Source organism: Phytophthora cinnamomi (genome assembly GCF_018691715.1).
Source record: "Phytophthora cinnamomi strain GKB4 chromosome Unknown Contig50, whole genome shotgun sequence".
Lineage (NCBI taxonomy): Eukaryota > Oomycota > Peronosporomycetes > Peronosporales > Peronosporaceae > Phytophthora > Phytophthora cinnamomi.
Window position 1 is genome coordinate 1178276 of NW_027150983.1, and position 25039 is coordinate 1203314.

The window sequence follows — 25039 nt, forward strand, 5'->3', positions numbered from 1 at the left end:
TAGAGTCGTTCTCACTTGGTGGAAAAACTGTCGCGCTTCTAGCAGTGCAGCGGTGAAATGGCCTCGTAGTCTCCGTACGGGGTGAAGATATCTTGCTTTTTCTCCGCTTGGATCAGCGTTTTCGGTCCCGACTTGGCGGCTGATGGAACTTCCTGTGTCCTGCGCTGCTTGGCGACTGCAGTTGATGGTGCACTGGCTGTGGTGGTCGCAGTGCTGCCGCTGTCTCGCATCATCTTGCGAGCCTGGCGAAGCAGGTATCCCTTGCGGTTGTGCTCCTTCTTCTCCGGGTTCGGCGCAGGGTATCCCTTTGGATAAGCTGCAAGTGTAACAGAGGCGATGAGAAGTAGGTCCAGTGGGTGTTCACGCACAAGAGTGGTCACTCACCTGGTTGCTTGCGGTCGGGAGCTGGCGCGGGCGTCCCGGTGCTGGTGTTTCGGTGAATGAGCATCGACCAGTCCATTGACGCTTGCACGCGTCCCATCTCGCCACTCTGTAAGCGCTGGTAGCTGCGCGGGGCATCGATCTCAGGCGTGTGGAAGTGCTCATCGAGTCGGCGAAGAGGAGACCTAAGTACGCTCTGCTGCTTGTCCTCGGCGCTGTCGCGGCCGAGAATGGTCACCGGGTAGGGAGGCAAGAACGGCGAGCCGCTACGCGATTCCTCCCACGTTGGCGGCAGCGTTCTCGGCCCTGAAGGCATCATCGTCGGGTTGCTGAGTCCTGCAGCTCCGTGCTGCTCAGCAAAGCCCCCGCTTCCTGTAACAGCCCCGAAGTTCGCGAGAGGGAAGCGATTGTACCCGCACCACATCTCCGTCGCGCCTTGGCTCTCCGACCCGGGGCCAGGGTGCACCTGCATGAGCCCAGAGGGCAGCATGACCACGTGCGGGTAGTACGGACTCCAAATGTCCGGGTTGACGACGCTAGGGTCCATGCCGGCTCCAGCAGCAGCATGTGCGGGCAGTGGCTTGAGTCCGTGCATGACGAAGCCTACCGTCTCCGGGCGAGGCCACCGCACTTCTCCGGTGTAGCTGTGCAGGTAGTAGACCAAGTTGCGCTGCCGGTCGTGGTACAATTGCCACCCGAAGGCGTCGTCTTCGTCGGATCTGCCGCAGTCACAGCCACCAAAGTCTCTAAAGTTACAGCAGAGATATCGGAGCCCACAGACGTCGGAGGAAACCCGCGTCAACGCGGTGGCAACGTGCGGAATCTCACGAGCAAGCCTGCTTCCTTCCAGTGCTGCTACGTACCCAGATCGCGAGCGCGCGGGCTTCATATTCGCCATCTCCCGTGCTGTTCGCCTTTTCCTTTTGGTGCTTGGGTTTCTTATTTGCTTTTGACAGGCAACTCGGCCCCAATGGCGTATCATTCATGACCAGCAAGTTGAAGTGGTGGCGAGCCCCATAGATAGAGTAGGGTGACCACGAAGGGACGTACGAGGCCAAAAGGCAACATGCCGACGTCCGCCGTGGCAAGTGAAGCTGTTGCTTCCGTCCGCAGCAACCGAAGCAGGCCGGGGTCGAGTGTGGCTAGTCGTGGCAGTAAAGCCCCCACCGAGCATAGTGGAGAGGGTGACGCCCAAGCTCAAGAGTCGACACCGACACTTGTGAAGGTGGCGACGGTGACGCTGGCCGATCGGTCGACGTACCACGGAGAGGTCAATGACGGTGCGTGCTTGCCTGCCCACGGTTTGTATAGATGTCAGGCTAACGTTGCAGCTGCAGACGGTGTTCCCGACGGCACGGGAGTCCTCCTTTCAGTCTTTGGGGCCACGTACTCCGGTGCTATGGAGGGTGGCAAGAAGCACGGGGCTGGTGTGGAGATGCAGGCCAATGGGACAGCATACTCCGGGGAATTCTATGACGGTGTGGCGAGTGGGTATGGCATTTACGTGGGCACGCTCGGGGACAAGTACATTGGCCAGTGGCACGACGGCGCGAGGCATGGGGTGGGGATATGCGTTGACGCGGAGGCGGTCATGACGACAGCACACTTCAACATGGATGAACCCGAGCTGCCGAATAGCGAGAGCGGCGATTCGAACCTGTCGTGGGAAGACGACGTTCAGCCTCATGTCCTCCGCGTTGTCCTGGCCGAGAAAGCTGCGATATGCAACCAGGAAACCGCACGACAGCGCCACATCGACGCGGTGCTCCAGGAAATGACCGCCATCGGTAAGCTGTGCGTCTTGTTGTGCTGGTTGCAGATCCTGCTCGCCTCTCACCGAAGTTTCGTTCGCGACCTCGTCTGTCTGTCGGCTAGGATCGGAGACGCTCAGCACGCCCGAGGCCGTCGAAGCGTTCGAGGCCAAGGAGGAGCTGGAGACGGCGGAGTTCATCCGCGAGCAAAGCGAGCAGATGCACGCAGTGAATGCCATCGCCGGGCAGCTCAAGTTCACGGAGGCGCAGCTGACCCAGCGCCAAAAGGAGCTGCGCGCCGACATCACCGCCAAGCGGCAGGAATTGTCCTTCGTGGCCAAGTATTGCGCGCTCGCCGAGACACGCGAGGCTCAAGTCCGAGAGGCACAGCGCACGCTGGCCTCATTGCAGCGGCAACTGGATGTGCTGGTCCCCATTGACGCCAATGCTGCATGTGAGACCGCGTGCCACGTACCTGCTGAGGCCCGTGAGGAGTTTTAGCCAATGCGGGAATTTAAAATTGACTTTCAGCCAATACGCAGCCGCAAATCGGCCCGAGTAACGGCTGAGCCCGGTGCTGCAGAAACGGCACCAGTCTTCAATTCGTCGGCGGTCGCAGGAATCTCCCGGGACGCCCGAATCTCCACGCGTGCAGAGCTCCAGCGCGCGAATCTCTCCCCGTTCCCGTTGATTTCATCGACTAGAGGGCCATGGCGAAGGTGCAGGAGCGTCTCGCCGTGCTCAGCATGAACGTACGTGTGCGCAGCGCTACTTGAAGTCTCGAGAGCCCGATCAGACGGATACTGATTGATACATTCTTCGGACAGATTTTCTGCCGCCCCGAGGGCATCCACAGCGGCCAATGGTTCAAGTCCGGCGACCACAAAGACCTGCGGGTGGCGCTGCTGCTCCGGAAGATCGCCAAGTTCGACGTGGTGATCCTGCAGGAGATGTTCGAGGCGGGTCCGAGGCAGAAGCGGTTCGTGCGCGAGGCCTACGCCATGGGCTTCCGGTACCATTGCGGCTCGGTGTGGCCGCAACTGCTGGACTCCCGCCTCATTGACGGCGGACTGCTCATCCTCAGCCGCTACCCGATCGTCGAACGCGACCAACTCGCGTACTCGCAGGGCTCCGGCAGCGACGGAATCTGCGCCAAGGGCGTGCTCTACGCTCGCATCCAGCTATCGCCGGACCTGTCCGACTCACTGCATGTGTTTACCACGCACACCCAAGCGGGTGACAACCGCAAGGAGTATAGCATTCGACTTGCCCAGCTTCAGGAGATGCACCGCTTCATCGCCAGAACGATCCGAGACGACCCGGGCGTCCCCGTCCTCATCACGGGCGATTTCAACCTGGATGCACGACATAACCTCGTGCATGACACGCTATCTGGCGTGGCGATATCCACTCGGTGTCGGGAGAGTAACGTGTACCAGCAACTTGTGGCGGACTTTGAGCGTGTCGTGCGGGAGGCGAGGTTGAACGTTGCGCGTGAAGCAGGCAAGGCCGTTGATGCGGAAAGCAAAGCGGGTCCCTTGATCATCGACCTTATGAAGCGTTGTGATTCTACTAAACTGGGCGACGAGCTTCACCCGATCACGAACGGTGACGGTCACTCCTCGCTTGTGCACAAGATGGACCCGCTTTCACCTGAGAAGGACGGCAAATGCATCGACTACATGTTCTTCTTTCCGGGCGTTAGCGATCAAGCACCAGCCTCGACAGCCTCACCTCCTAGCACAAGTACTAGTACTGACAGTACTAACGGAGACACAGAGAGCTACGAAGACCGCGCAAACCTGGAATCAGTAACGGTGCCACGCTTCCGCGTTACCGTAGTGGATACGGAAACGATGGTGGATCATTGCAAAGTGGACGAGCTCACTGAGGACAACAAGGCCGAAGACTACAGTGGGGAGAGCGAGCATGCCCAACGCCGGCTTCGTCGCCGCCAGCCCCAGTTGCCGATCACACACTTGTCCGATCACTATGGGCTGCGCGCTCAGTTTCTGCTCGAGACCACGAGTGTGGAGCGTCCTGATGGCCGTCCGGTCGGAAGAAACGAGTCGCTGGCGTCAGTGCTGCAGCTCCACTTCCCGCAACACGCCTTCGCACAGCAGCCTCGACGACTTTGGAAGTGGAAACTTGCGTTCGCGCTGCTCGCGATTGTTGCTGCTGCAGGTGGCGTCACGCTCGTCGTGGCCCGCACAATGCTGAGCATTGTTTTGAAGTAAGTGTCAATATACCTCACTGACAAGCAGCTTCAAACCCCACTAAAGCCAATTGCAAACGTACAGCGAGAACACCAGTAGTAAAACAAACAGCGAGTCTTTATAAAATGGTCACGAACTTGATGCAGAACGAAGGTGTACGCAGACGGTCAGCTCGCACTTCAACATGAGCTGAGTCATCTCCTCTCCTCCCTCTATCGCCCGCTTAGTGGCATCACCACTGCACACGGTGGCGGTGCAGTTTCGATGGTCACAGTCTAGGCGAAGGACTTCTCGAAGTACGCAATCAGGTGCTGTGCCACGGCGAACGAGAACACGAGCTTGGGACCGACCACCGACAGCTTGGGGATCAGGCCCTTGAACAGCGCACCGGGGCCCTCGGTCTTCAGCAGGTTGCGCACGACCGTCATGCCGCTCTCGGGCGAGTCGAACGGACGCGACTGGATGCGCGTCTTGATCACGTCAAGCGGCTGCGCCACTGCATTCCCACATCGTCGACCACGAAAAATGTCAGCAAAAAGCTCCACAACAAGGCAAAGGACGGCAAGGAGAACGTACCGATGATACTAGCGGAGGCGCCCGAGATGGAGGCCACGAAGTTCTGGAAGAAGGTGGCGCTGTTGTAGTCCTCGAGCTGGAAGATGTACTCCTTGGCCAGCGCCGAGCCGCCGAACAGCGCGAACGAGCCGGGCGCGTTACGCGCAGCCGTCCAGCCCCAGCCACGGTACAGGGCGAAGCCCTCCGTCTTGAAGATGTGGGCCACGCCCTTGCCGGCGATGGCGGCCGGGTTGGTCTGCGCGCGGATCTTGAGCACGTCCAGCGGCAGCAGCGCGATCTCGCCGATGCCGATGAGGCTGCCGGCCGTGGCGTGCATCATGGTCTTGGCGTTGCGCTCGCCGAACGTGTGCTCGAAGAAGGAGGCGTGGTTCTTGGTCATGTAGTCCTTGACCACGGGCTGGCCGCCGAACTTGTAGATGCGCTGCGACACCTTGTAGCCGGCGGCGAAGCCCAGGCCGGGGAACAGCGAGCGGTAGCGCGCGAACACGGGCTTCTCGTACGCGTCGCGGAAGATGACCTTGTTCAGGCCGGCCATGCCGTGCATCTGCAGCCAGCGAGGAACGAGGAGGTTAGTTAGTTGTCGTGTCTACCACTTAGCGGGGGGCAGTGCGGGCACGCACGGGCTCCTTGTTGGTCATGAGGCGCTTGGCGATGGTGTCCACCGGGTGGAAGATCATGAGCTCGCACAGGCCCGAGCACGTGGAGCCCAGCAGGCGCGCGGCCACGACGCCGCCGGTGCTGGCCTTCTTGTCGTTCGCGATGGCTACCATGGCTGTCTACTGGAGGGAGATCTCTGCTGGAGGAGGGAAGAGTGAGAATGGCCAGCAACGGACGGCGTGCGTGGCCCCAGTCCGCTACAGTAGCTGCTGGAGTGAAAGATTTTGGAGCGTTGACACGCCGACGTATGCTACACACAGTTCGTACACAGGTTGAAGCAGGACGCACTGCTGCTCCCGTCTTTTTCGTAAACACCGCTGATTGGTTGCACGGACTCGTCGTCGGGACGGGCGCAGCAGCGGCGCTCGTTTGCCCGCCAGGTCGGTCGCAGCAGCGGAAGGCTAGCAGAGACAGACAAATCCGCTGAATTGCAATTTGCACATCATGCGCGCAGACTTGCTTGGCTGGCCCCGGCGAGGCAAAGCGTGGGGCACACCGCCGGGAGCTCCAACTGCAACCGGGCCCAATGCCCGCAACAGTATAATGGCGCGAGGTCAAATTGTCTGCGTGCGTGGGATCGAAACTCATGCTGTAAAGTGCGAAAGTAGCAGGGGACGACTTCAACCAGGACTTTGTTGCCCCTCCAGTGTCCGCCGATTGAGTTGGAGAGCAACTTGAAGACGGAAGCGTGTCGTGCAAGCGCGTGCACTTGTTTTAGCGCAAATCACCGCAACGCTTTGGCTTTGGCTTGGGGCTACAGTATTAGTCGGACATCAACAGCCTCATCGCATACCAAGCCGTGCTCTAGCTGCAGGAGCACGCATATTTAGGTGCGCGGCGCTGGCTGCATGAGCGTCCCCCATGGGGACATTCTGCAGATCCGACGCGATTCGAGGAGCTTGCGGCCGTGTCTTTTGCTCCGCGCGGCATAGCGCGGTTGAAGTTGCCTTGCACGCGGTCTGCTTGGGCTGTGGTGAACGCTGCTTGGGCTTCAGTGTTGCCTAGACACGCAGCGCGTTGTCGGCACCTCGATTTGCAGCCGGGATCTGCTGTTTCTGCTTCGAGCCGCGTCTCCCCAGTCCAAGCAGCCTTCGGTTCAAACGTGCAGCCGCCCGAAGACACGTGCGTTTGCGACCGCTGTCTTTGGTGCACCGAGTATCTATGCCGCTTTTCAAATCGTGGGTGCAGCCTAACCAGATTGATAGCTTCAGCTAAAGTTGAAACGGCACAATCGGAGCGCGTGCGTTTACTGCTCGAATCGCAAATCCTGCGTGTGCAGTACTACAGTAACTGTAACCTGACGCTCCAACCCACCACAAGCAGACAATTCGGAAGCATCAAATGCGGCTGCATCACAGTTAACATCGCTAATGTCTTCTCCGCTCCGTTGACGAATTGATCGATCTGCTAGTAGTTGCATTCGGTACGTCCTCTACTTCTCCGCATTGCGAAATGCCTCCTTCTGTCTCTGCTCGAATTGCTTCATCCGAGCCATGGTCTTCTCGTGCAACCGTTGCTGCATCTCTTCAATCTCCGACATTTCCGACCGATTCGAAAGAGCTTCCGCAAGCTCTCGCTGTTTCTCACGCTTGTACGCCTCCGGCTCCAGGCTGTCGTAAGAAGGCATCGAGGTGAACCTCTCCTTGGACTGCCCAGCGAGCAGCACGACGACGTCACCGTCAATCTCCACTCGAAGTTCATCCAGGCCCTGCAACCGCGAAAATCGCGCACGGATAATGATAGGTAAGGTCTTGAACTCAGGTACATATCAGTCGCCAAGCTGACCGACAACCACTCACCCTCAGAGCTTTACGCGAGGAAATAGGGCCTTGCAGGCAAATGCCTGTATCTGGGTCAAAGAACGCGGCGTGGGCTTTGCAGTGGATGAAGCCTTCGCAGAAGAAGTCGCTGTCGTCAAAATCCAGTTCCAGCAGCGCGTGTGGGCATCTATCATAGACAACAGAGCGTCAACAGGGTCTTGGCATCGCTCTATCGAAGTCCATAGAGCACCTGTTGATGAACGCTCGAGGCTGCTGCGTCTTCTCGTGGAGAAACACGAAGCCAGTGGCCATCAGGTCTCGACGGCGTCGAAGCTTTGCGTTCGTCTCGGCGTCGGTCTTCGGCTCTGCTTCCTTCGGCTCTGCTGCGTGCAGAGGGAACTTGAGTCCTTTGCCCTCGAGGTCCCGCAGCTGCTGCAGCGAGCACAGCACGCGGCGGCCGGCCGAGGTGGTCGAGAACGCACGCGCAGTCCGCCGCAGCAACATGGTCGCCGTCGAGCGCATTGTAACGGTCGAAGTGATGAGCGGCTGTCGTTGATTGGTGGGTTTTGGCATCGTCGTACGACTACCGAAAGGCAACTTGCCTATTCAGTATGCCACTTTGCATGAATTCGTGGTTGAATAATGATACTTGCTTGCATTGCTTAAAACATGGTGCACATGCCGTACGATTCTATCCTATATTCAGGCTAGTACTGCCGCTTGTCGAGGACGGTCGGCAGGGGCAGGAGAGGGGGCGTCCTCTCCGTTTTTCACAGAGAAGACGGGGGTGGGTACGCGCTGATGCATCGATATCTGCTGCGCGTAGGCGAAGTAGGTCTTCACGTGGGTCTTGTACTCGGTGACTGAGCGTTGCACGATAGTCCAAGGCACAGCATCGACCCAGCATTTTGATTGCCGAGCGCGCGGCCGACGCTTTGTCATTTGAGTGTAGCGCGTGACAATCTGGTGAAGCGGGACGTCGAATGCATCCCAGCTTGCGGTGCCGCCCGAGCGCACAAGTCCTGGGATCTCGAACAGCCGAGCTGCTTCAGCACCCATGAGAGCCTCGTCCGATCGGGCTCCAAGTACCAGGCGGTTGCCAGGATACGTCAAGTACAGCAGGATGTGGTAGTAGCAGTAGCGCACGTCGCGGTTCCAGTGCAAGAAAAGTCTCTTAACGTGCGCTGCAAACAGATCCGTGAGCTGTAGCTGCAGCGAGACTGAAAAGCCCATAAAGTTTTTGAGCAGGAACAGCTCCGTCGCCTTGAGAATCTCGAAATGCTCCGAGTCCAGCAAACACGAAAATACGTAGCGAAGAGTGTCCACATCAGCGCACGAGTGCTCCTTCTGCGGCTGGTTGCGGGGGTTGGACGTGTCCATGTTGGCCAGAACCAGGAAGTCCTGTGCTGGTGCCTCATTCACGAAGAAAGCCGGGAACTCCAACATCAGCTTCTCCATGTACTGCAGGCAAAGGATGACATGATGCGGCAGCATGTAGTTGGTGGCTCGTAGGATCGTCATCAAGTACTCGTGAATGAACCCGGCGTTTTCGTTCATCATTGCTGTCACCTGGACAGCGAAGTATGCGGTCGGCGTGTCAATTTCCTCCAGGCTTCCGTCCATCAATGAAAAGGAGTCACGGAACGGCTGAGGTTCCTTTTCACTTGCGGACGCAGTGTCATTGCCAACCTTTTCCTCGACAGTGTCTTGCCACTTGGGCTCGCGTTGCTGGAGCTCTGTCTGGAACAAACTTTTAGTGATCTCCAGGGTCGCGTCCTTTAGGATGTCCGCACCGGGGATATTCTTCCAGTCAGTGCGTCCGAAGACTTGCTGACCCGTGAGTTGTTTAAAGATCTGGGCGAGAACCAGCATGCAGCCGTCCGTGTCGGCCATCAGCTGTTGCAGCAATTGCACTGAGGAAGCCCAACGATCCTCCCGGTTCACGGTTGTCAGCAAGTTCTGACACTGAGGGTACATGCTGAGGTGCCAGTTGTAGGGCGTCAACCGCAGCTTGTCGTCAAGAAAGGATTTGCCGCGAGTTCGCGAGCTCATGAACGTGAGCGACACCGACCTCGAGCTGGTGAATGAGGCCGCCGGCGTCAGATCGCTCAGACTGTCAAGCATGTGGCAACGCAGTCTCGGCACACGCATGTAACTCGTTGCTACCAGCGCCGCCAGCAGCTCTTGGTGCGGGTCAAACGAGTTGAATTCTGCGTTGCTGTCACTGGAATCAATCGGTCCATGCACCGTCTCGAAAGCATACTGCAGTGTCGATTGGTGCAGCTCCAAAAGCCTGTGAACCAGGTCGCAGAGCTTGCGGTCTTGCCCGGCGCGCTTGCTTTTCTTCGAGTGGCGTGTCGGCTTTGCCGAAAGTGACGAACGATTTCCACTGTTAGCGGTCGTGGAAACGCTTCGCGACCTGCGTGAGGTGCGGGACAGCCGTCTCGACAGTCGCCCCTTGCCGTGTCTTGCCTCCTCCGTGGGCTTGTGGCTCTTGCAGCCGCCGTGACCCACCGCCACGAGCAACGCATCAAATTCCTGCCTCCTGATGACAAGGGCCAGCAGCGTCAACGCCGCTTGTTCCAGCTGGCGGCGCTTCTCCGCCGCAGCAGCGACCGCGAGGTCCCGCGAATGGGCGACCGTGTGCCTCAGCGACGGTTCGGGCGTGGCGCCGTCCGCCAGCACGTCCAGGATCTGCATGCAGTCCGTCCACAGCTGGAGCATCGCCTTGGCCGCGGTGTCGAGCGATACCGGCTTGGCCGATCGTCTTCCGATGGAGCTGGTGAAGCCGTCCGCGTCGTCTTCCGTGAGGATGACGACCAGTTTGTCCAGCGTCTTGGTGCTGAAGTCGCCTCTCCATCGAAGCGTGGTCCGAGACGCAGTGGAGAGCGACGGGTCGAAGCCCTTGTGGCTCGCGCGGAGCTGCTCGCCGGAGCTCAGCGCCGCCGCCTGCTCCGTGAGCGCGCGCAGCTGCCGGAAGAGTGCGGGCGGCATCATGACGCTGTGCGGGATGCCGTCGCCGTCGGTCTTGAGCGTGAAGGCGCGCGAACCCGAAGAGCCGCGGAAGGCGCCGCCGGCGCTGCTGCGCGAGGACGTCGTGGAGCAGGTGGACGACGTGGCGGTGGACGACATGGAGCCGCGCTGCTGCTGCTTGGTCGGCGGCGACTGCTCGTCCTTGCGCTGGTGGCGGTGGAACGGGCGCAGCAGCCGCGCCACCGCGCGCGAGACCCTGCCGTGCGCCATGCCGCTATCGAGTGGTGATGCCTGGAATGGCTCAGAGCCTTCGTGCTGATTGGCTGCGTCAACCGACCTGAGCCCTAGCGCGCAGATTCGGTAGTGACAGGGTGTCGCCGGGTGCAAGCCGTTGAGGCAGTAACAGGTGGAGAGTTGCACCGGCGACCGTCACTCTTGCTGACTTCAACCGAGCCCTACCGCGTCGCATCGTGACTTGGTTTCACTATGCGTGCAAACAGCAGCAAAGACCCCCCAACCGCCAACAGACAATCGGCCTCGCACCAGGCCGGCGAGATGACGGCCTCTATCTATCTAGGCCGCCGAGAATAGCGCAGGACGAGGGTGGGCCCCACACTGTACATGCGCGCTGCTGCGAAGGCGCCCGGCCCCGTTCTCCGCCCCTGATCCTACCGCAGGCGCCCCGGAAACACGTGGTGATGGTTTCAGAGAGAGCGTATTAGGCATTGCCCTACCCGAATCTCACATGTGAGTCAAGCAGGAAATTAGTGCTGCAGTCAATGGTGCAAAGCGTAGGCCGGCGGTGCGCTTCCTTCCTGCCCGCCTTTGCCTTTTGGATGTGGTCGCGCGCCGCGGCGAGGCCCATAGAGCGAGGCGGCGTTCGCTGATACGTTCGGCGTCGTGATCAGCGGATTTCCAATCCAGCAACGTCGAGGCCGTCGTTGTGACGTGGTGTAAACTTCACTCGCAAAGCTGAGGATCGCGCCGCAGCCGGCCCAAAGCTGAAGATCGAGCTGGATTGCTTGCGCTCCAAGCAGCGCCGAACTTCATTTTGGACCGAGCATTTGGCTTCACTGCAGCGTTCTCTGTTCGAATTGCGGCGGGAAAATCCGCATATCCTGGATACCAGGCCTGTAAACGAACGGGCCCGTCCGCGTTGAAGTGTACAGATATCAAGCGTTCCCTCTGCGGAACGCTGCAACACTAGATACCGTCCTGCGATTTTGGTGGAGCGAAAGCTGCGCTCGCGCAGACAATCCGCTGCGCGTGTGCGGGGCTCAAATTTTCAAGCGGCGGCACAACCACCACTAGACGATCTCGAAACGCGGCCGCAACCCTCTCTGCGACTCGGGGCGGGGGCCCTCTTCCCGACACGGCATGTCCAGAATGGACTGTTTCGCCGCAGCCAGCGTGCACGTGGTGCGGCCGGCCTTGACAATACGCAGCCCGCGAGCTGCTCACTTAACTGTCCAGCGCGGTGGCCAGCGGCCAAACAGACAACTATGCGAAGCACCGCAAGTGCTGCAATCGACTCGTCGCGCATGCCGCGGTACGGCGACCTGACATAGCGGATACTGCGTCCCGCCGAGAGCGCTGGCCGCGCCACGCTGCCGAGCGAGCTAATGCGGCCTAATGCCGCGAGGAACGATAGAGCTCACCTCGTCCGCTATCTATTACAGTACTACACTGTAGCAGTAGATTCGTCAGTTCTGAACACGGCGGCGCTCCCATTGGTCGAAATTAGCTCCTAAAACAGTACTTGCGCTTCCGTCGCGATCGCGATACAGTCGTCGTAGGGGCTCGCCATGTCGGCGGTGGTGGACGCCGTCTTCGGCTCGTACGACGTCAAGAACTCCAAGCAGTGGCGCGACGAGGACCTGCTGCACCGCGAGCAGCAGAAGCAGTGGCGTGAGGACGCCTTCCGCCGCGAGAGCGAGTGGCGGCGCGCCGACCTGCAGCGCGAGCGGCGCGTGACCAAGCTCGAGTCGGAGAAGCGGCTGATCGACGCGCGCCACCAGCAGCTGCAGACCGTCTCGCAGCTGTCGGCCATGCTGGCCTTCTTCGCCATCATGTTCATCCAGGAGATCAAGTCGCTCAAGAGCGACACGAGTCATCCGCTGCTCATCGTGTACGGGACCGTCGGCTGCCTCGAGTTCCTGTGCATGCTGCTGTGCACCTTGACCTGCATGCTGCTGCTGCTGGCGCTGACACGCTTCGTGACGCACACGCTGGACGGCGAGGTGCGGCAGCTCTCGGACCTCGAGCTGGACTCCGTGTCGCCCTTCACGGACTGGTGGATTGGCAAGTGCGAGCAGGAGTGGCTGCTGGCCTACCAGCTCTTCCGTGCCGGCGCGTCCTTCTTCCTGGTGGAGATCGCTCTCGTGAGCTGGATCGTGTTCATCAGGTCCACGATCGCGGCCGTCTTGATGTCGGTGCTCTGTGTGGGCGGACTGCTGTACATCAACTTGCGGATCGCCAGTCGCTGGCGATACCTGGTCAAGTCTTCGAAGAGTGGCAGACGGATGAGTGTGCCGTTGCCGTAGCCGCAGCGGCGCCAATATTTATCGAGGAAGCAGAAGCACCGTGTCCTCTCCGTCGTGATCACATATACGAGTAGTGAGCTACAAACTGATGAACATGGCACTTCTTGACGTTTATGAGTTTCTCTATGTACTAACGGCTCATGTGCATACCATTTGGGGGTTCTGCGCTTGCCTACTTCTTATTTAGTGAAGGCTTGCACGGCTTGTGGCCGCAGTTGTGGGCGCGCGCACCGCAATTCCGTGCCAAGAACAGCGTGCTGCCGAAGAGCGAGCCCGCCGTGATCGAGCAGTCCGCGATGGGGCCCGTGACCACCACGGGGTGCAGTGAATGCCGCAGCGTGTAGAAGGCAAAGCCACCCTGACGGCCCTTAAGTGATGCAAAGGAGTGCGTCGGCGGTAGGGCCTCCACCCGCACAGAGATCTTGCCAGAGATCGCGTCGATGTACGTCATCTGGCGCAGGCGCAGTGCCTGCTTCGGGTCAGCCGCCGCCTTGGCGATCTGCTGCTTCAATGGCTCGCTCGCCTTCACCAGGTGCTCTAGCAAGAAGTCATAGCTCCAGGCGCCAACCTCGTCCTGGCTGCCCGCCACCGTAGCGCTCGCCTCCCACGGGCTCTCGATGTCGGCGTCCTTCATATCAATGTCGAAGCCCATCTCACGCGCGATCATGATGGCCTTCTTGGCACTACGCACGCCCATGACATCGTCCACGATGTCGCGCACGCTGAACTCGTTCTTGTACTCCTCCATGAGATCCTTCATGATGGCTCCCAGATCAGCATTGGCAGGCTCAGGCAGAGCGAACACGGCGTCGAAGACGGCGTGCAGGAAGCGGCTGCCCGAGTACTCTACCCGCTGAATATCGTCACCGGTCTGGATGAAGTTCTGGATCGTGTTGAAAATGGGCACACCGATGGCAAGCGTAGCCTCAGGGTCGTACGTGAGCTCGTTCTCGATCGCCAACTGCTGCATAGCGTTATGCTGCTCCGTCGAGGCCGACGAGACGTTGATGTTGGACGTCATGACGTGCACCTTGCGGGCTAGCCACTGAGGGTACAGGTCCTTCACGTGGTGCGAGCTGTTGGAAACATCGATGATGAGCCAGTGCGGAAGGTGGTCGGCGCACACGTGGTCGAGGAACTGATTCCTGTCGAAAGGCACGAACTCGTCCTTACGCGCCGCCAGGGCCTCCTCCGTAATGTCGCCTTCGAAGTCGAGCAGCATCTTCGACGTGATGTGAGTGCCGATAGCGCGCACACGAATGTCAACGTTGAAACGCTGCTTGAGAAACTCGCGCTGCTGGTGGTATTGCTTAAGCAGAGCAACACCAATGCTGTTAGTCTCGTCCTCACCGAACTCAAGGCCCATCAGACCGATGGAAAGAGTCTGGTCCGATAGGAAGAACGACGAGTGCACGGCGCGCAGTGCAGCGGCCGAGTCCTCGTAGCGCACCACAGCCGAAATGTTGCGCTCCGACGATCCCTGAGAGATGGCGAGCACGTTAATCTTGGCACGGCCCAGAGCGCCGAAGAAGCGGGCGCACACGCCAGGGGTCTGGTTCATTTGATCGCCGACAGCAGCAATGATACTGATCGGCGCGATGTACTCGGCCTTGTCGATGTGCCCGACGTGGATCTCCTTGAAGAACGTCTCGTTAATCACGTCCTTGGCGATCTCGGCACAGTCCATAGGCACAGCGAAACAGATCGAGTGCTCCGAGCTGGCCTGGGCAATGAGGACAACGTTCACCTTGACGCGGTCCAGCGCGCTGAATAGCCGTGACGACGTGCCGTGCACGCCGACCATGCCGCTGCCTTCGATGTTGAACAGCGCGAGGTCGTCCACAGTGGAGAAGCCGCTCACGATGTTGCGCGCCGTGGGGGCGCCGTTCGACAAGGTGCGCTTAAGCTCCACCTTCTTGCGGTGCGAAATCTTCGTGCCTGGGTGCTCCGGCTCAAACGTATTCCGAATGTAGATAGGAATATCCTCCACGATAGCAGGCGCCATGGTCTTCGGGTGGATCACCTTCGCACCGAAGTACGCCAGCTCCATAGCCTCCTGGTACGAGATCTCGGGTAGAATCTGCGACTCGGGCACGCGGCGCGGGTCGGCGCTCAGCACACCGCTCACATCTGTCCAAATCGTCACGCTGCTGGCGTGCAGCACGCGGCCACAGATGGAAGCAGTGAAGTCACTGCCGTCGCGCTTGAGCGTGGTCATGACGCCCTCGGTCGTACTGCAGATGAAGCCCGTGACGACCAAGTGCGTGAGCTCGCCGTCCTCTCCGCTCTTGAGGATATCCTGCATCTTCTGCGTGGACAGGTCGTACTGCACCACCGGTCCGTGCTCGTTGTCCGGCTCGACCGTGAGGAAATCACGGGCGTCCACGAAGCGGAAGTGGTGCTTCTTGCCGTCGCTCTGCACTCTCTGGCTCAGCACGGCCGTGAGGATCTTGGCCGACCAGATCTCGCCGTGGCCGGAGATGAACTCCACCACGTTGTCGTTGTAGGCCTGCATGATGGAGATGGAGCGCAGCAGCTCCGAGACGGACTGCAGGTCGCGCTCGATGGCCTTCTCGATGGGCTCGCCCACCTCGGGCGGCAGCAGCGTGCTCACCACGTCGTGGTGCTTCTTGCGCAGCGTGGCCAGGATGTCCTCGCACTCTGCCGTGCGCCGCTGCTTGGCCAGCTCCAGCAGCGAGATGAGCAGGTCCGTGACCTTGGGCTTGCCGCCGATAGCTGACACCACCACGGCCACGCGCGGGGCCTCCAGCGCCGACACGATGTCCGCCACCTTGGCGAAGCAGTCGGCGCTGCCCACGGACGTGCCGCCGAACTTGTGCACCACGAACTTGTCTGCCATCGTCGCGAGAGAGAGAGAGAGTTCTACCTGCGGTTCGCGGAGCTATTCGCTTAATGATTGGGCCGCCGCTTCACCGGCTGAAGCAGTGACGTAGCTTGTGCTGTATTAATTTCCACAGACCGGACATAGACCGATTCTCTTGGCAATTGTATGGATAAGTACCTGCGAGAACACATACTTCAGATTTGAGTTTGTGCAAACACCACAAGAAAATGCATGGGCACAGAACGCCGCAGAGGCGGGGCGTCGCGCATGCAGCCAAGATCCCCACCACAGGTTGGGCATCCCCGCGCTCTGCACCACTTGCTTGCTCGCGCTCGCTCGCTTCGAAATGAACTTGTTTATGGCGTCAGCGAATGAGGCGGGGGAGCTGGAGGTGACGCGACTGTCGGCCTCCTTGATGTGGGCGATCCCGGCGTCTGTTGCTCCGGGAACCGCACGAGGTATCTCCACCGACTGGCGACGCGCAGCTCCAAGTAGGCCAGCGCGAGCACGCACAGCGCCGTCATGCAGGAGGCAGCAGCCACCCACTCGCCGAAGACCGCCCAGCCGAGCAGCGTCACCTGCCCCAGGAACAGGGACAGCCCGAGTCGGAAGAGGTGGTAGGCCATGATCCACTCGCGCTCGCACTTGCGGAGCCACCAGCCGTAGAACGGCGACACGACGTCCAGCTCCAGGGACGACAGTGCGTGCACCTCGCCCTCCAGTGTATGCGTCACAAACCGTGTCAGCGCGAGCAGCAGCGCCGTGCACGTCAGCATGCACATCAACATGACTATAAACTGCAGCACAGCAACAGGAGCAACATCAAACACCACCACGTCAGTCTATGCACGCCAACCACTTCAACCAGAGCGAAGCGAGGCACCGCGTGTGCAGCGCATCGCCTCGTCACATTTCTTCCAAGCAGCGGACAGACCTCGAGGCAGCAAACGGTGCCGTACGCGATCATCACTGGCTGGCTGGTCGACTCCGCGATCTGCACCTCCACGATCGTGGACATGGTGAAGCCCGCGAGCAGCGCCGACATCTGCGAGATGGTGGCGAGCTGTCGGTGTCGCGCGTCGATGATGCGCTTCTCGTTCTCGAGCTTCACCACGCGGCGCTCGCGCTCCAGGTCGGCGCGCCGCCACTCGTACTCGCGCTGGATGGAGTCCTCTCGCCACTGCTTCTCCTGCTCGCGGTACAGCAGGTCCTCGTCGCGCCACTGCTTGGTGTTTTTGACGTCGTACGAGCCGAAGACGGCGTCTACGACGGCCCCCACCGCCGCCATGTCGTCCGCCTCGTGATGAAATGTGCTACTGGTCACTAGTATCCCTCGACGCTGTGACACCAGAACAGCATTGGCTGAAAAGCTTGGATCTCTGGCCAATAAAATTCCGCACACAGAGAGCAACAACTTCAACATCTTTACACCTCCTTGCCGTTGTTAGATCCACGTATAAACTCCATGTTGTACACGTGTAGCCTCAATGTGGTGCAGCTCTATGGTTTCCATGCCATTACGGCCCCAGACTTACCTATCGTCAACGCTGCACGAAGGACGGCCTGATACAGAAATGGTATTGGCTTAAATCTAGTTCCCACTTTCATCCAATGGTGGCGCCTTGAAGTGTGAAAGCCGGGTCGGTTATCAGATCTGAGTTCGCCTTCAACATGCGACTTGTGCAAGTTGAAAGGCAACTTGCCGTCTGGCACCGCCCAAGTCCACGCCGGACTCGTCGTCTGCGCACCCTTCCTCTCGTTGCTGTGCTTCGCCGAGACCGCCTTCTCGCAGCCGTCGCCGGATCCTTCCTCCATCCGGGGATCGAATCGATCCAGTGCGCGTGCGTGTTCGTGTCGTGTCCGTCCAAAAAACTGGCGTCCGCCCGCTTGTCGGGATGCCTTTCAATGCTAGTCCAAGTGATTGACCCGCCAAATGCAGCCTCCCTCTCCTGCATATCCGGGCACAGTACATCCTTGTACAACAGCGCACGTAAATACCGGCGCCCACGGGGTCCCCGCACCTCGCCGAGCGGGGCTTTGCACATCCCTTTCTCCGTCCTTTCACACGAGAACGCCGATCCTCTGAAAACCGTTCGCCTCGTGTCTGTATGAAGCCATACAAACTTCAAGTGCCGCGGCGCCTTCGACCCGACCCAGAGGACCAGCAGACCCGCCAGAGCCGAAGAAGGGAGGAAGCCCCAGTTCAGTTCCAGCCGCGCCCCGAGCCCCACAAGCCGCCGCCGATGGCCAAGAAGCGCCGCGCGTCCGCGGCCTCCGCCAAGAAGGCGTCGCCCGCCGCCGCCGCCATGAGCTCCTCGCCCTTCCCGTACCCGTCGCTGTCGCCGGCGCCCGCCACGCCCACCCGCCCGCGCCGCGTCCACCCGCCGCGCGTGCACACGGCGCGCTCGGGCGTGGCTGCCAGCACGCGCTCGCAGCTGGGCGCGTCGCAGCTGCCGGTGCTGTCGCCGCCGCTCAAGAAGCGCGTCACGTCGCGCCGCAGCGCCAAGGCCGTCAAGCTGCAGCTGCCGGACGACGACGAGCGAGACGCAGACGCAGCGGACGACGCCGAGAACGACGGCGGCAGGACCAACTGCTGCTTGCACGGCAGCGAGACCGAGTCGGAGGACGACGAGGACAAGCAGCAGCTCATCAAGCCCGACCCGTACCTGCCCGAGGCCTACCAGCGCCGCGCGACGGTCTTGAGGCATGCGGGGAGCTTCTACGACGCCATGCTCACGCGAGTAGGTGTTTCTGGCTCTGGCGCTGCTGGTAGATTGAATAAGAGACTTACGTTGGCTGTTGTGGCTGTGCTTTGGGCGGCGGTGCTGTGTGCAGGCTCGAGTGCACAACAACCACAGCGAGTTCATCGCGCTGCAGGCCCTGGAGTTCGAGAAGCAGTTCTACCTCTGGACGAGAGCGGGCCGCGTCGGCTGTGCAGGCAAAACGACGCTCACAGGCCCCTTCCCGAGCGCGGAGAAGGTTACGCTGGAGTTCTGCACCTTGTTCGCGTCTAACACTAATTGTGAGTGGGACGAGCGCCATGCGCTGCGATACCAGGAAGGCAGCTACACGTGGATCGAGCTGGACTACTCCACCGGAACGCCGTACTCCGAGTCGCTCACTAGCGCGCTGGCGGATAACCAGGGTGAGATGGACAATGCAGACAGCTTCCGCGACTTTGATCTGGTACCGACATCGCCGCCGCCACTGCCGCTGACCTCGACTTCCAGCCGCAAGCGTCGCCGAGCTGCCATGTGGACGACGTACTCCTCCGCTGCATCGACGACGCCTGCGACGCCTTCAACAGGCGTAAGACGGTCGCTGAGCAACCAATTAGACTGGCTGTATGCAAACTCGGACGGCGACACTGCCAGCGCAGCTTCTTCAGAGACGGCTACGTGCGCGTGTGCGACTGCGCCACAGTCTCGCTTACCTACCGAGGTGCAGGACTTCCTGACGCTCATTGCTGATCACACGGAGCTGTCCTACGCATACACCGTGACCGATGACCTGCTGGGTGACGCCATCATGAAGTTGCCACTCGGACGTCTGTCCAAGACAACGATTAAGCGCGTACGTCGATGTTACTTGCCGGATATCTATTGTGCGCAAGAGGAAAGACTTACGCATTTGTTCTGTTGTGGACAGGGATACGAGACATTGGAGGAGATATACGAAGCGCTGCGCAGTCGGCAGGTGTCTCGGGCGCGGCTGACGAATTTGAGTAGCCACTTTTACTCGCTTATTCCACACCACTCGCGCCTGGAGGTTATTGATACAATGGTGAAGCTAGGCAAGAAGATTCAACTAATGGCTGAAGTCGGAGCTAGTGTGCGTGGAATGGCCCATGAGCCGGTGGCGCGGCGGTGTGCCTCGAGGAACTATTTGGATGAGTGTTACGATTTGTTAGAGTGCGAGCTACAACCTGTGAAGAGCTCGGATCCCGATTTTGCGCTAATTCAGACGTATATCCGCAACTCAAACTGCTGTGGGCGGAAGCAGGACCGACTGCAATTGCTGTCAGTCTTCCGTGTTGAGAAGCCCGAGCAGGAGACGCGATTTGAGCCTTTCCGCAAATTTGCCAACCGACGGGTAAGGCGCTGAGTGTTTTGTGTTAGTTTGATTTTCTTTGGTTGCTGGTTATGTTGTGTTTGCTCAATCCGGTGGCGCTAACCGCTGCTGCGGTGCTCCGTTGCCATAGATTCTTTGGCACGGCAGCCATTTGGCAAACTGGTTGGGCATCTTGTCGGAAGGATTGCGAATTGCGCCGCCCGAGGTGGCGTCAAATGGACGAACCTTTGGCAAAGGACTCTACTTCACGGACAAGGTGACGAAAGCGCAGGCGTATTGCCACTGCCGGCCCACGAATGGTCACAACCAGTGCGTGTTCGCTTTAAGCGAGGTGGCGCTAGGTGAGAGCAAAGAGATGCTGAACTCGGACGACAATGCGAAGCAGTTTGTGCACACAGGAGCTGGTGGGCGAGCAAAAGGGGCCTACTACCACAGCTGCAAGGGCGTTGGGTCGTGCCGGCCGGACTCTGCCGGAGAGGTTGTGGACATTCACGGTGCTGTGTGGCCTGTAGGCAAACCAGTCCAGCCGGAGGAGCGAACGGGGCTGCACCACAGTGAGTATATAATCTACAACCCGAGCCAGACGCGGATGCGATACGTCGTGCTGGCCAGGAGCCCTTATTAACCGCGAAACACGATGAAGCGTACGGCTGCGTGCTTAGAATTTGGCCCTTGCCTTCTCCTGTGCATCGGGATACGCAGACCAGGAAGGACACGATGAGCTGCTTCCAGGAGAGCAACGATGCGCTGTGTAGTGTTGTTAACCTTCGAAGTAAATACATTTGTGCGTGTGTAGGTTCAACGAGTAGAAAACGAATTGGTTACCACCCGAAGCATGACTGCGATTGATCTTAGTGCCATTGCATTGCTAACTAGCTGGAGCGAGCGCCTAACATCAGTCTTGCAGTCTTGCATCTTACTGCGACTTCTTGGCACGCAAAGTAATGGCGTTAAGACGCTCGACGAGAGGCGGATGGCTGTAGTGGTAAGCGCTGTACAGCGCATCCGGGTTCATGTTGGACAGGTTCTCGATCGCGAGCTTCGTCAGGCCCGACTTGAGAGGAACATCGTGGCCGAGGTCCACAGCGAACGCATCAGCCTGGAACTCGTTCTTGCGCGTGTTCAGAGTGATCAAGAAGGACAGCACGTGCTCCACCGGCGCCCACATCGTCTGCGAAAAGAGCAGGAAACCGATGATCACGGGCTTGGCCGAGTCACCAGCGAATCCGAAGCTCGCGAACAGCTCGGCATCGTTCATGCAAAGGCCGAAAACGTAGAACGAGGCCAGGATGTACACCTGCTGGATGACAAAGCCCTGTGCCGTGTGCCAGAGTTTCCAGTGGCCGAGCTCGTGGCCGAGCACAGCGACGATCTCATCATGCGTGGCCTGCTCCAGCAGCGTGTCGAACAGCACAATGCGCTTGCTTTTGAACAGACCAAAGAAGTAGGCGTTACTATGGCTGGAGCGCTTGGAACCGTCCGTGACGAAGAGCTTTGTGAGCGGGAAGTTGAGGCTCGCCGCCAGCGCCTCGATGCGCGTGCGGAGCTCGCCCTCTTCCAGCGGCGTGAACTTGTTGAAGAGCGGCATGATGAGAACCGGGTATAGCGTCATCATGACGACGGAGAAGACGAACAGGAAGGCCCAGACGTACATGTAGAAGTACTCTCCTCCCCACCGGATGACGTAGATCAAGGCCGCCGTGACCGGGAATCCGATGACGACGAACAGCATGAAGCTCTTGATCTTGTCCATGAAGAACAGACCGAGCGTCTGCTTGTTGAAGCCGTGGCGCGCTTCCACCACGAAGGTCGAGTAGAGTCCGAAGGGGATCCCCACCAGCGTGTCTCGCAGCGTCGTGAGGGTCAGCAGCATCAGCGCCCTGTAGATCTCGTTGTCCGCGTCCAGGCCCAGAGCCAGCAGCGCCTTGCCGCTCATCGTCCACGCGAAGGGCAGGTAGCCCAGCAGCAGGAAGGCCGTGGCCTCCAGCTGGTTGTAGCCGCCGCTGACGAAGCCGAACGTGCTCTTGTCCAGGCCGTAGGCGCGGCTCTTGTCGAACTTGGCCCGCGTCGCCTCCAGCAGCGTCGTCTCCTTCTCCTGCTTCTGCGTCTTGTCTCCTTCTCCTTCTTCTTCTTCTTCTTCTTTCTCCGTCTTCTCCTCCTTCTTCTTGAAGCTGTAGCTGCCGAGACCCTCGATCGCCTCCGCCAGCGGCTGCGGGAACTTCTTGTCGTGCAGCTTGCGGTGCTGGCGGACGTCCAAGTACGTCTCGAACACGAAGACGAGCGTCATGAAGACCAGCGCGGCCTGGAAGTAGGGCACGGGGCTGGCGCTGGGCCTCCAGCCAGGCTCGCGGAAGAGCGGCGCCTCCCACCACGAGAGCTCCGTCATTGTTGTACGTGGCACGATTGGGTACTGGAGCTCGTAAATTGGGTCCAATCGACACTTGATGGCCTATAATTTGGCACCAAGTGCCCTTTTTTGACGTACCCATTTTGCATGTCAAAATCAGTTGGGAAAGGCAACTGACACTCGCGAGCAGCTCCGATGGCGGCTCCATGGCGCGCGTTACCGCTAGTTTGCGCGGCTTCCAGCGACACTGGCGCGACGCTGCAGGTATCACCCGATGCGCGGGACGCTCTGCTCTCGATCCATGCCCAGCACGTGGGCGTTCTGGGCGTGTTCGGCCCTCCAGCGACGGGCAAACGCCTGCTACTCAACACCCTGCTGCAGCCTCAAGACGTGGACTTCTCCGCTGCCTCTGAGGGCAACAGCAACGTGCTGTTGTGGCTGTGGCTGCCTCAAGGGGACGATATGAAGGCAACGGACACTGTGCGCGTCGTCCTGGCCACTGGGGCGGCGCAGGAGGCCGAAAACGTGGAGAACCAGCGACTGGCGCTGCTGCTGCTGCTCTCGTCCGCTCTGCTGTACAACGCAGATGGAGAGATCGACGCGGACGCCGTGGAGAGGATGCAGTGGGTGGAGAAGGTGGCTCAAGTGCTGAGGATCAAGGGCATGCAGGACGAAGAGGCCGTCGGTGAGTGCAGGGAGCTCTTAGGACTCGGTACTTGGCTTTATAGGCGCTAACAGCTGGGTTCTTGTGTCCCTTGTGCGAGGTGCAGCAAGTGAGTTTCACGAACACGCCCCCAAGTTCGTCTGGCTGGGCAGGAACTTCAAGGTCAAGTGGCTCAAGGGCTCCGATGGGCAAAGACTGACGCCGAGAGAGTATTTCGATCAGTCTTTGGCCCCCGAAAGCGGCTATGGAGAGGCAGCGACCAAGCGAAACATGCTGCGCATGTACTTGGAGTCGTATTTCCCTGCGAGAGATTGTGTGGTGTTGAGTCGTGCGGTGGAAGGCATTGGGACGGAGGTTGTGCCGCCAGAGACGCCCAGGAGCGAGCTGCGCACGCAATTTGTCGAAGCTGTTGATGACATGTATGAGAATTATTTGTCGGACAATGCTCAGCAGCTCCCAGTCAAGAAGTTGATGGGACACGAACTGCGCTCGGAGCAGTTTGTTGCTGTGCTTGAAGCTTATCTGGATGCAATCAATGCTGGCCGGCTGCCTGCGATGCAGACAGCGTCAAACACGCTGCTGGAGCAGGAGGTAGGCGAGGCATTTGAAGTGGCGAAACAGACATACATAGCTGAAATGCAAGCGGTGAAGAGTTTTGAGAAAGAAGGAGGGAACGATGGTGAGAGAGCTTTGAGTGAGCGAAAGCTGCAGCTCGCGCATTTTCGCGGTATTCAAACAGCCATGGCGCATCTTCGCGAGGTGCGCTCAAGCCTTCCGGAGCGACTGCAGAAAACACTGTTCAAGGACAAATTAGCTGAGCTGGATTCGCAAATGAAGCTTGACTTCCAGGCAACTCTGGAGCGTAACACAACACTATCTGCAGAAATCTGTATGAAGATTCTCGAGCGTGTTCTCCCGCGTAACCTCGAGGATATGGCCACAGAACTCGCTGAAAGACCTCGAGACGACTTTTCTGATGGTCTGGTCCGGCTGTTGACGCAGTATAAGTCAGATTTGCGGAGCGCTCTAGACGAGTACATGCAACAAGGAAGCGGGCCAGCAGTTCATTCGTGTCTAGAGGAGGCTTTGCTGCAGTCCGTGCGTGCATCCATTCAGAAGTGGGGTGCGATGGTTCTTCGCCAGTATCAGAAGCACATGCAGAGCTGGCAAGAGGAAAAGGAGCAGCTTGATAATGCTTACGAGCATGCTAAGGTCCAGGACACAGAAACAGCGACATTGGCAAACAACCAAAAGCACTCGTACGAGGAGCAACTAGCACAGGCTACAGAGAAGCTTTCTGAACTGCGTCGCGTGTTGCACAGTGAGCTGAACAGCAAAAAGCGCGAGCTGGAGCGATTAACGACCGAGATCACAACCATGAACTTAAAGCATGAAGTCCGCATGAAAAACGCAGAAAGTGACCTGGCTTGGGCGCGCAGTCGAGCTGAGGAGCTTGAGAAATCTATCGTGGCGGATCGCCAACGCCAGGAGGGAATTTCTGCTGCCGCTGCTCGAGTTTTGGAAAAGCAACTCAATTTTCACAAGGAAGAGCGGTCATTGCTCGTTCAGCAAAAGGAGTTAATGGCACAAATTGTGCAGTTGGAGCGCGAGCTTGTGCAAAAGAAGACAAAACATGCGCAGAAGGTGTTTGCGCTGCAAAACGAGCACGCCAAAAAGATCGACGCGATGCGGATGGAGCAGGCTAAGTTTGAGCGCCAGCTGAAATCTCAAGCAAAGAAGGACTTGAGTTCCCTGAAACTTGCGCACGAAAAGGAGATGAAGGCCATATCATCGGAAAACGCTTCTCTGGATAAAGAGATGGCAGATATTCAAGAAAGACTGGCTGTATTCGCGGCTGAGGAGGAAGCAGCCAGAGCCTCTGCCGCTGCTAGCCGCGACTTCTTCAAGTCGATGCCTTTAATTCAGCTTCCACTGATGCAAGCCCCTGCCGCCGCCGCGGGTGAACACCAACCGGCACAGCACTCTACAAAATCCTTGACGCCGAATAGCTCCTCGGTTCCAGTCCGATTCGGTTCCTTAGACGATACGTCCACGAGCTCGGCAAGTCCGCTCGCTCGCGATGAATCCCCCCAGAGTAACGACATGTGCAGACAATCTTGAAGAACGAAGCGAAGCACGTTTATCAACCAGCGCCAGTCTCTGTAGCTAGAAGCATGGGACTTGGTGCGTAGCTGTCCATTACACTATATGCAATCTACGGTAGTGCTGCCTACCGATATGCTCGGCTCACCTTC

The 25039-nt window shown here is 59.1% G+C and overlaps 11 protein-coding genes across 13 annotated transcripts; 5 read left to right on the forward strand and 6 right to left on the reverse strand.

Moving 5' to 3' along the window:
- Nucleotides 1-38: 38 nt before the first annotated feature.
- Nucleotides 39-1279, reverse strand: IUM83_06677 (WW domain; the record flags this gene model as incomplete). Its single annotated transcript, XM_067930904.1, has 3 exons — nucleotides 39-316; nucleotides 385-1100; nucleotides 1245-1279. The coding sequence occupies 3 exons, from the start codon at nucleotides 1277-1279 to the stop codon at nucleotides 39-41; spliced, it is 1029 nt and encodes a 342-aa protein (XP_067789664.1).
- Nucleotides 1280-1447: 168 nt separating this feature from the next.
- IUM83_06678 (Calcium permeable stress-gated cation channel 1) lies at nucleotides 1448-2633 on the forward strand (the record flags this gene model as incomplete). Its single annotated transcript, XM_067930905.1, has 3 exons — nucleotides 1448-1661; nucleotides 1755-2168; nucleotides 2257-2633. The coding sequence occupies 3 exons, from the start codon at nucleotides 1448-1450 to the stop codon at nucleotides 2631-2633; spliced, it is 1005 nt and encodes a 334-aa protein (XP_067789669.1).
- A 209-nt stretch (nucleotides 2634-2842) lies between these two features.
- On the forward strand, nucleotides 2843-4369 carry IUM83_06679 (uncharacterized protein; the record flags this gene model as incomplete). Its single annotated transcript, XM_067930906.1, has 2 exons — nucleotides 2843-2884; nucleotides 2960-4369. 2 exons carry the CDS (start codon nucleotides 2843-2845, stop codon nucleotides 4367-4369), a joined length of 1452 nt encoding a protein of 483 aa, XP_067789668.1.
- Nucleotides 4370-4623: 254 nt separating this feature from the next.
- IUM83_06680 (Mitochondrial Carrier (MC) Family) lies at nucleotides 4624-5694 on the reverse strand (the record flags this gene model as incomplete). Its single annotated transcript, XM_067930907.1, has 3 exons — nucleotides 4624-4844; nucleotides 4925-5468; nucleotides 5545-5694. The coding sequence occupies 3 exons, from the start codon at nucleotides 5692-5694 to the stop codon at nucleotides 4624-4626; spliced, it is 915 nt and encodes a 304-aa protein (XP_067789860.1).
- Nucleotides 5695-7013: 1319 nt separating this feature from the next.
- IUM83_06681 (Rieske (2Fe-2S) domain protein) lies at nucleotides 7014-7845 on the reverse strand (the record flags this gene model as incomplete). The annotated part of the gene is made up of 3 exons (XM_067930908.1): nucleotides 7014-7289; nucleotides 7381-7528; nucleotides 7592-7845. 3 exons carry the CDS (start codon nucleotides 7843-7845, stop codon nucleotides 7014-7016), a joined length of 678 nt encoding a protein of 225 aa, XP_067789647.1.
- A 198-nt stretch (nucleotides 7846-8043) lies between these two features.
- On the reverse strand, nucleotides 8044-10584 carry IUM83_06682 (Fatty acid amide hydrolase; the record flags this gene model as incomplete). The annotated part of the gene is made up of 1 exon (XM_067930909.1): nucleotides 8044-10584. One exon carries the CDS (start codon nucleotides 10582-10584, stop codon nucleotides 8044-8046), a length of 2541 nt encoding a protein of 846 aa, XP_067789858.1.
- A 1535-nt stretch (nucleotides 10585-12119) lies between these two features.
- On the forward strand, nucleotides 12120-12857 carry IUM83_06683 (Calcium release-activated calcium channel protein; the record flags this gene model as incomplete). Its single annotated transcript, XM_067930910.1, has 1 exon — nucleotides 12120-12857. One exon carries the CDS (start codon nucleotides 12120-12122, stop codon nucleotides 12855-12857), a length of 738 nt encoding a protein of 245 aa, XP_067789859.1.
- A 172-nt stretch (nucleotides 12858-13029) lies between these two features.
- On the reverse strand, nucleotides 13030-16990 carry IUM83_06684 (Bifunctional aspartokinase/homoserine dehydrogenase; the record flags this gene model as incomplete). Of its 2 annotated transcripts, none has more annotated exons than XM_067930912.1 (3): nucleotides 13030-15710; nucleotides 16253-16499; nucleotides 16637-16990. In XM_067930912.1, the coding sequence occupies 3 exons, from the start codon at nucleotides 16988-16990 to the stop codon at nucleotides 13030-13032; spliced, it is 3282 nt and encodes a 1093-aa protein (XP_067789864.1). The 2 variants fall into 2 exon arrangements, with proteins under 2 accessions (XP_067789864.1, XP_067789863.1); XM_067930911.1 differs by having other exon boundaries at nucleotides 16175-16499.
- A 955-nt stretch (nucleotides 16991-17945) lies between these two features.
- Nucleotides 17946-20398, forward strand: IUM83_06685 (putative poly [ADP-ribose] polymerase 2; the record flags this gene model as incomplete). Of its 2 annotated transcripts, XM_067930914.1 has the most annotated exons (5): nucleotides 17946-18443; nucleotides 18538-19275; nucleotides 19351-19533; nucleotides 19904-20114; nucleotides 20286-20398. In XM_067930914.1, the coding sequence occupies 5 exons, from the start codon at nucleotides 17946-17948 to the stop codon at nucleotides 20396-20398; spliced, it is 1743 nt and encodes a 580-aa protein (XP_067789865.1). The 2 variants fall into 2 exon arrangements, with proteins under 2 accessions (XP_067789865.1, XP_067789866.1); XM_067930913.1 differs by having other exon boundaries at nucleotides 19904-20398.
- Nucleotides 20399-20689: 291 nt separating this feature from the next.
- IUM83_06686 (CAAX prenyl protease 1) lies at nucleotides 20690-22159 on the reverse strand (the record flags this gene model as incomplete). The annotated part of the gene is made up of 1 exon (XM_067930915.1): nucleotides 20690-22159. One exon carries the CDS (start codon nucleotides 22157-22159, stop codon nucleotides 20690-20692), a length of 1470 nt encoding a protein of 489 aa, XP_067789861.1.
- Nucleotides 22160-22315: 156 nt separating this feature from the next.
- Nucleotides 22316-24905, forward strand: IUM83_06687 (Interferon-induced guanylate-binding protein 1; the record flags this gene model as incomplete). The annotated part of the gene is made up of 2 exons (XM_067930916.1): nucleotides 22316-22805; nucleotides 22891-24905. The coding sequence occupies 2 exons, from the start codon at nucleotides 22316-22318 to the stop codon at nucleotides 24903-24905; spliced, it is 2505 nt and encodes an 834-aa protein (XP_067789862.1).
- Between the last annotated feature and the right edge of the window lie 134 nt (nucleotides 24906-25039).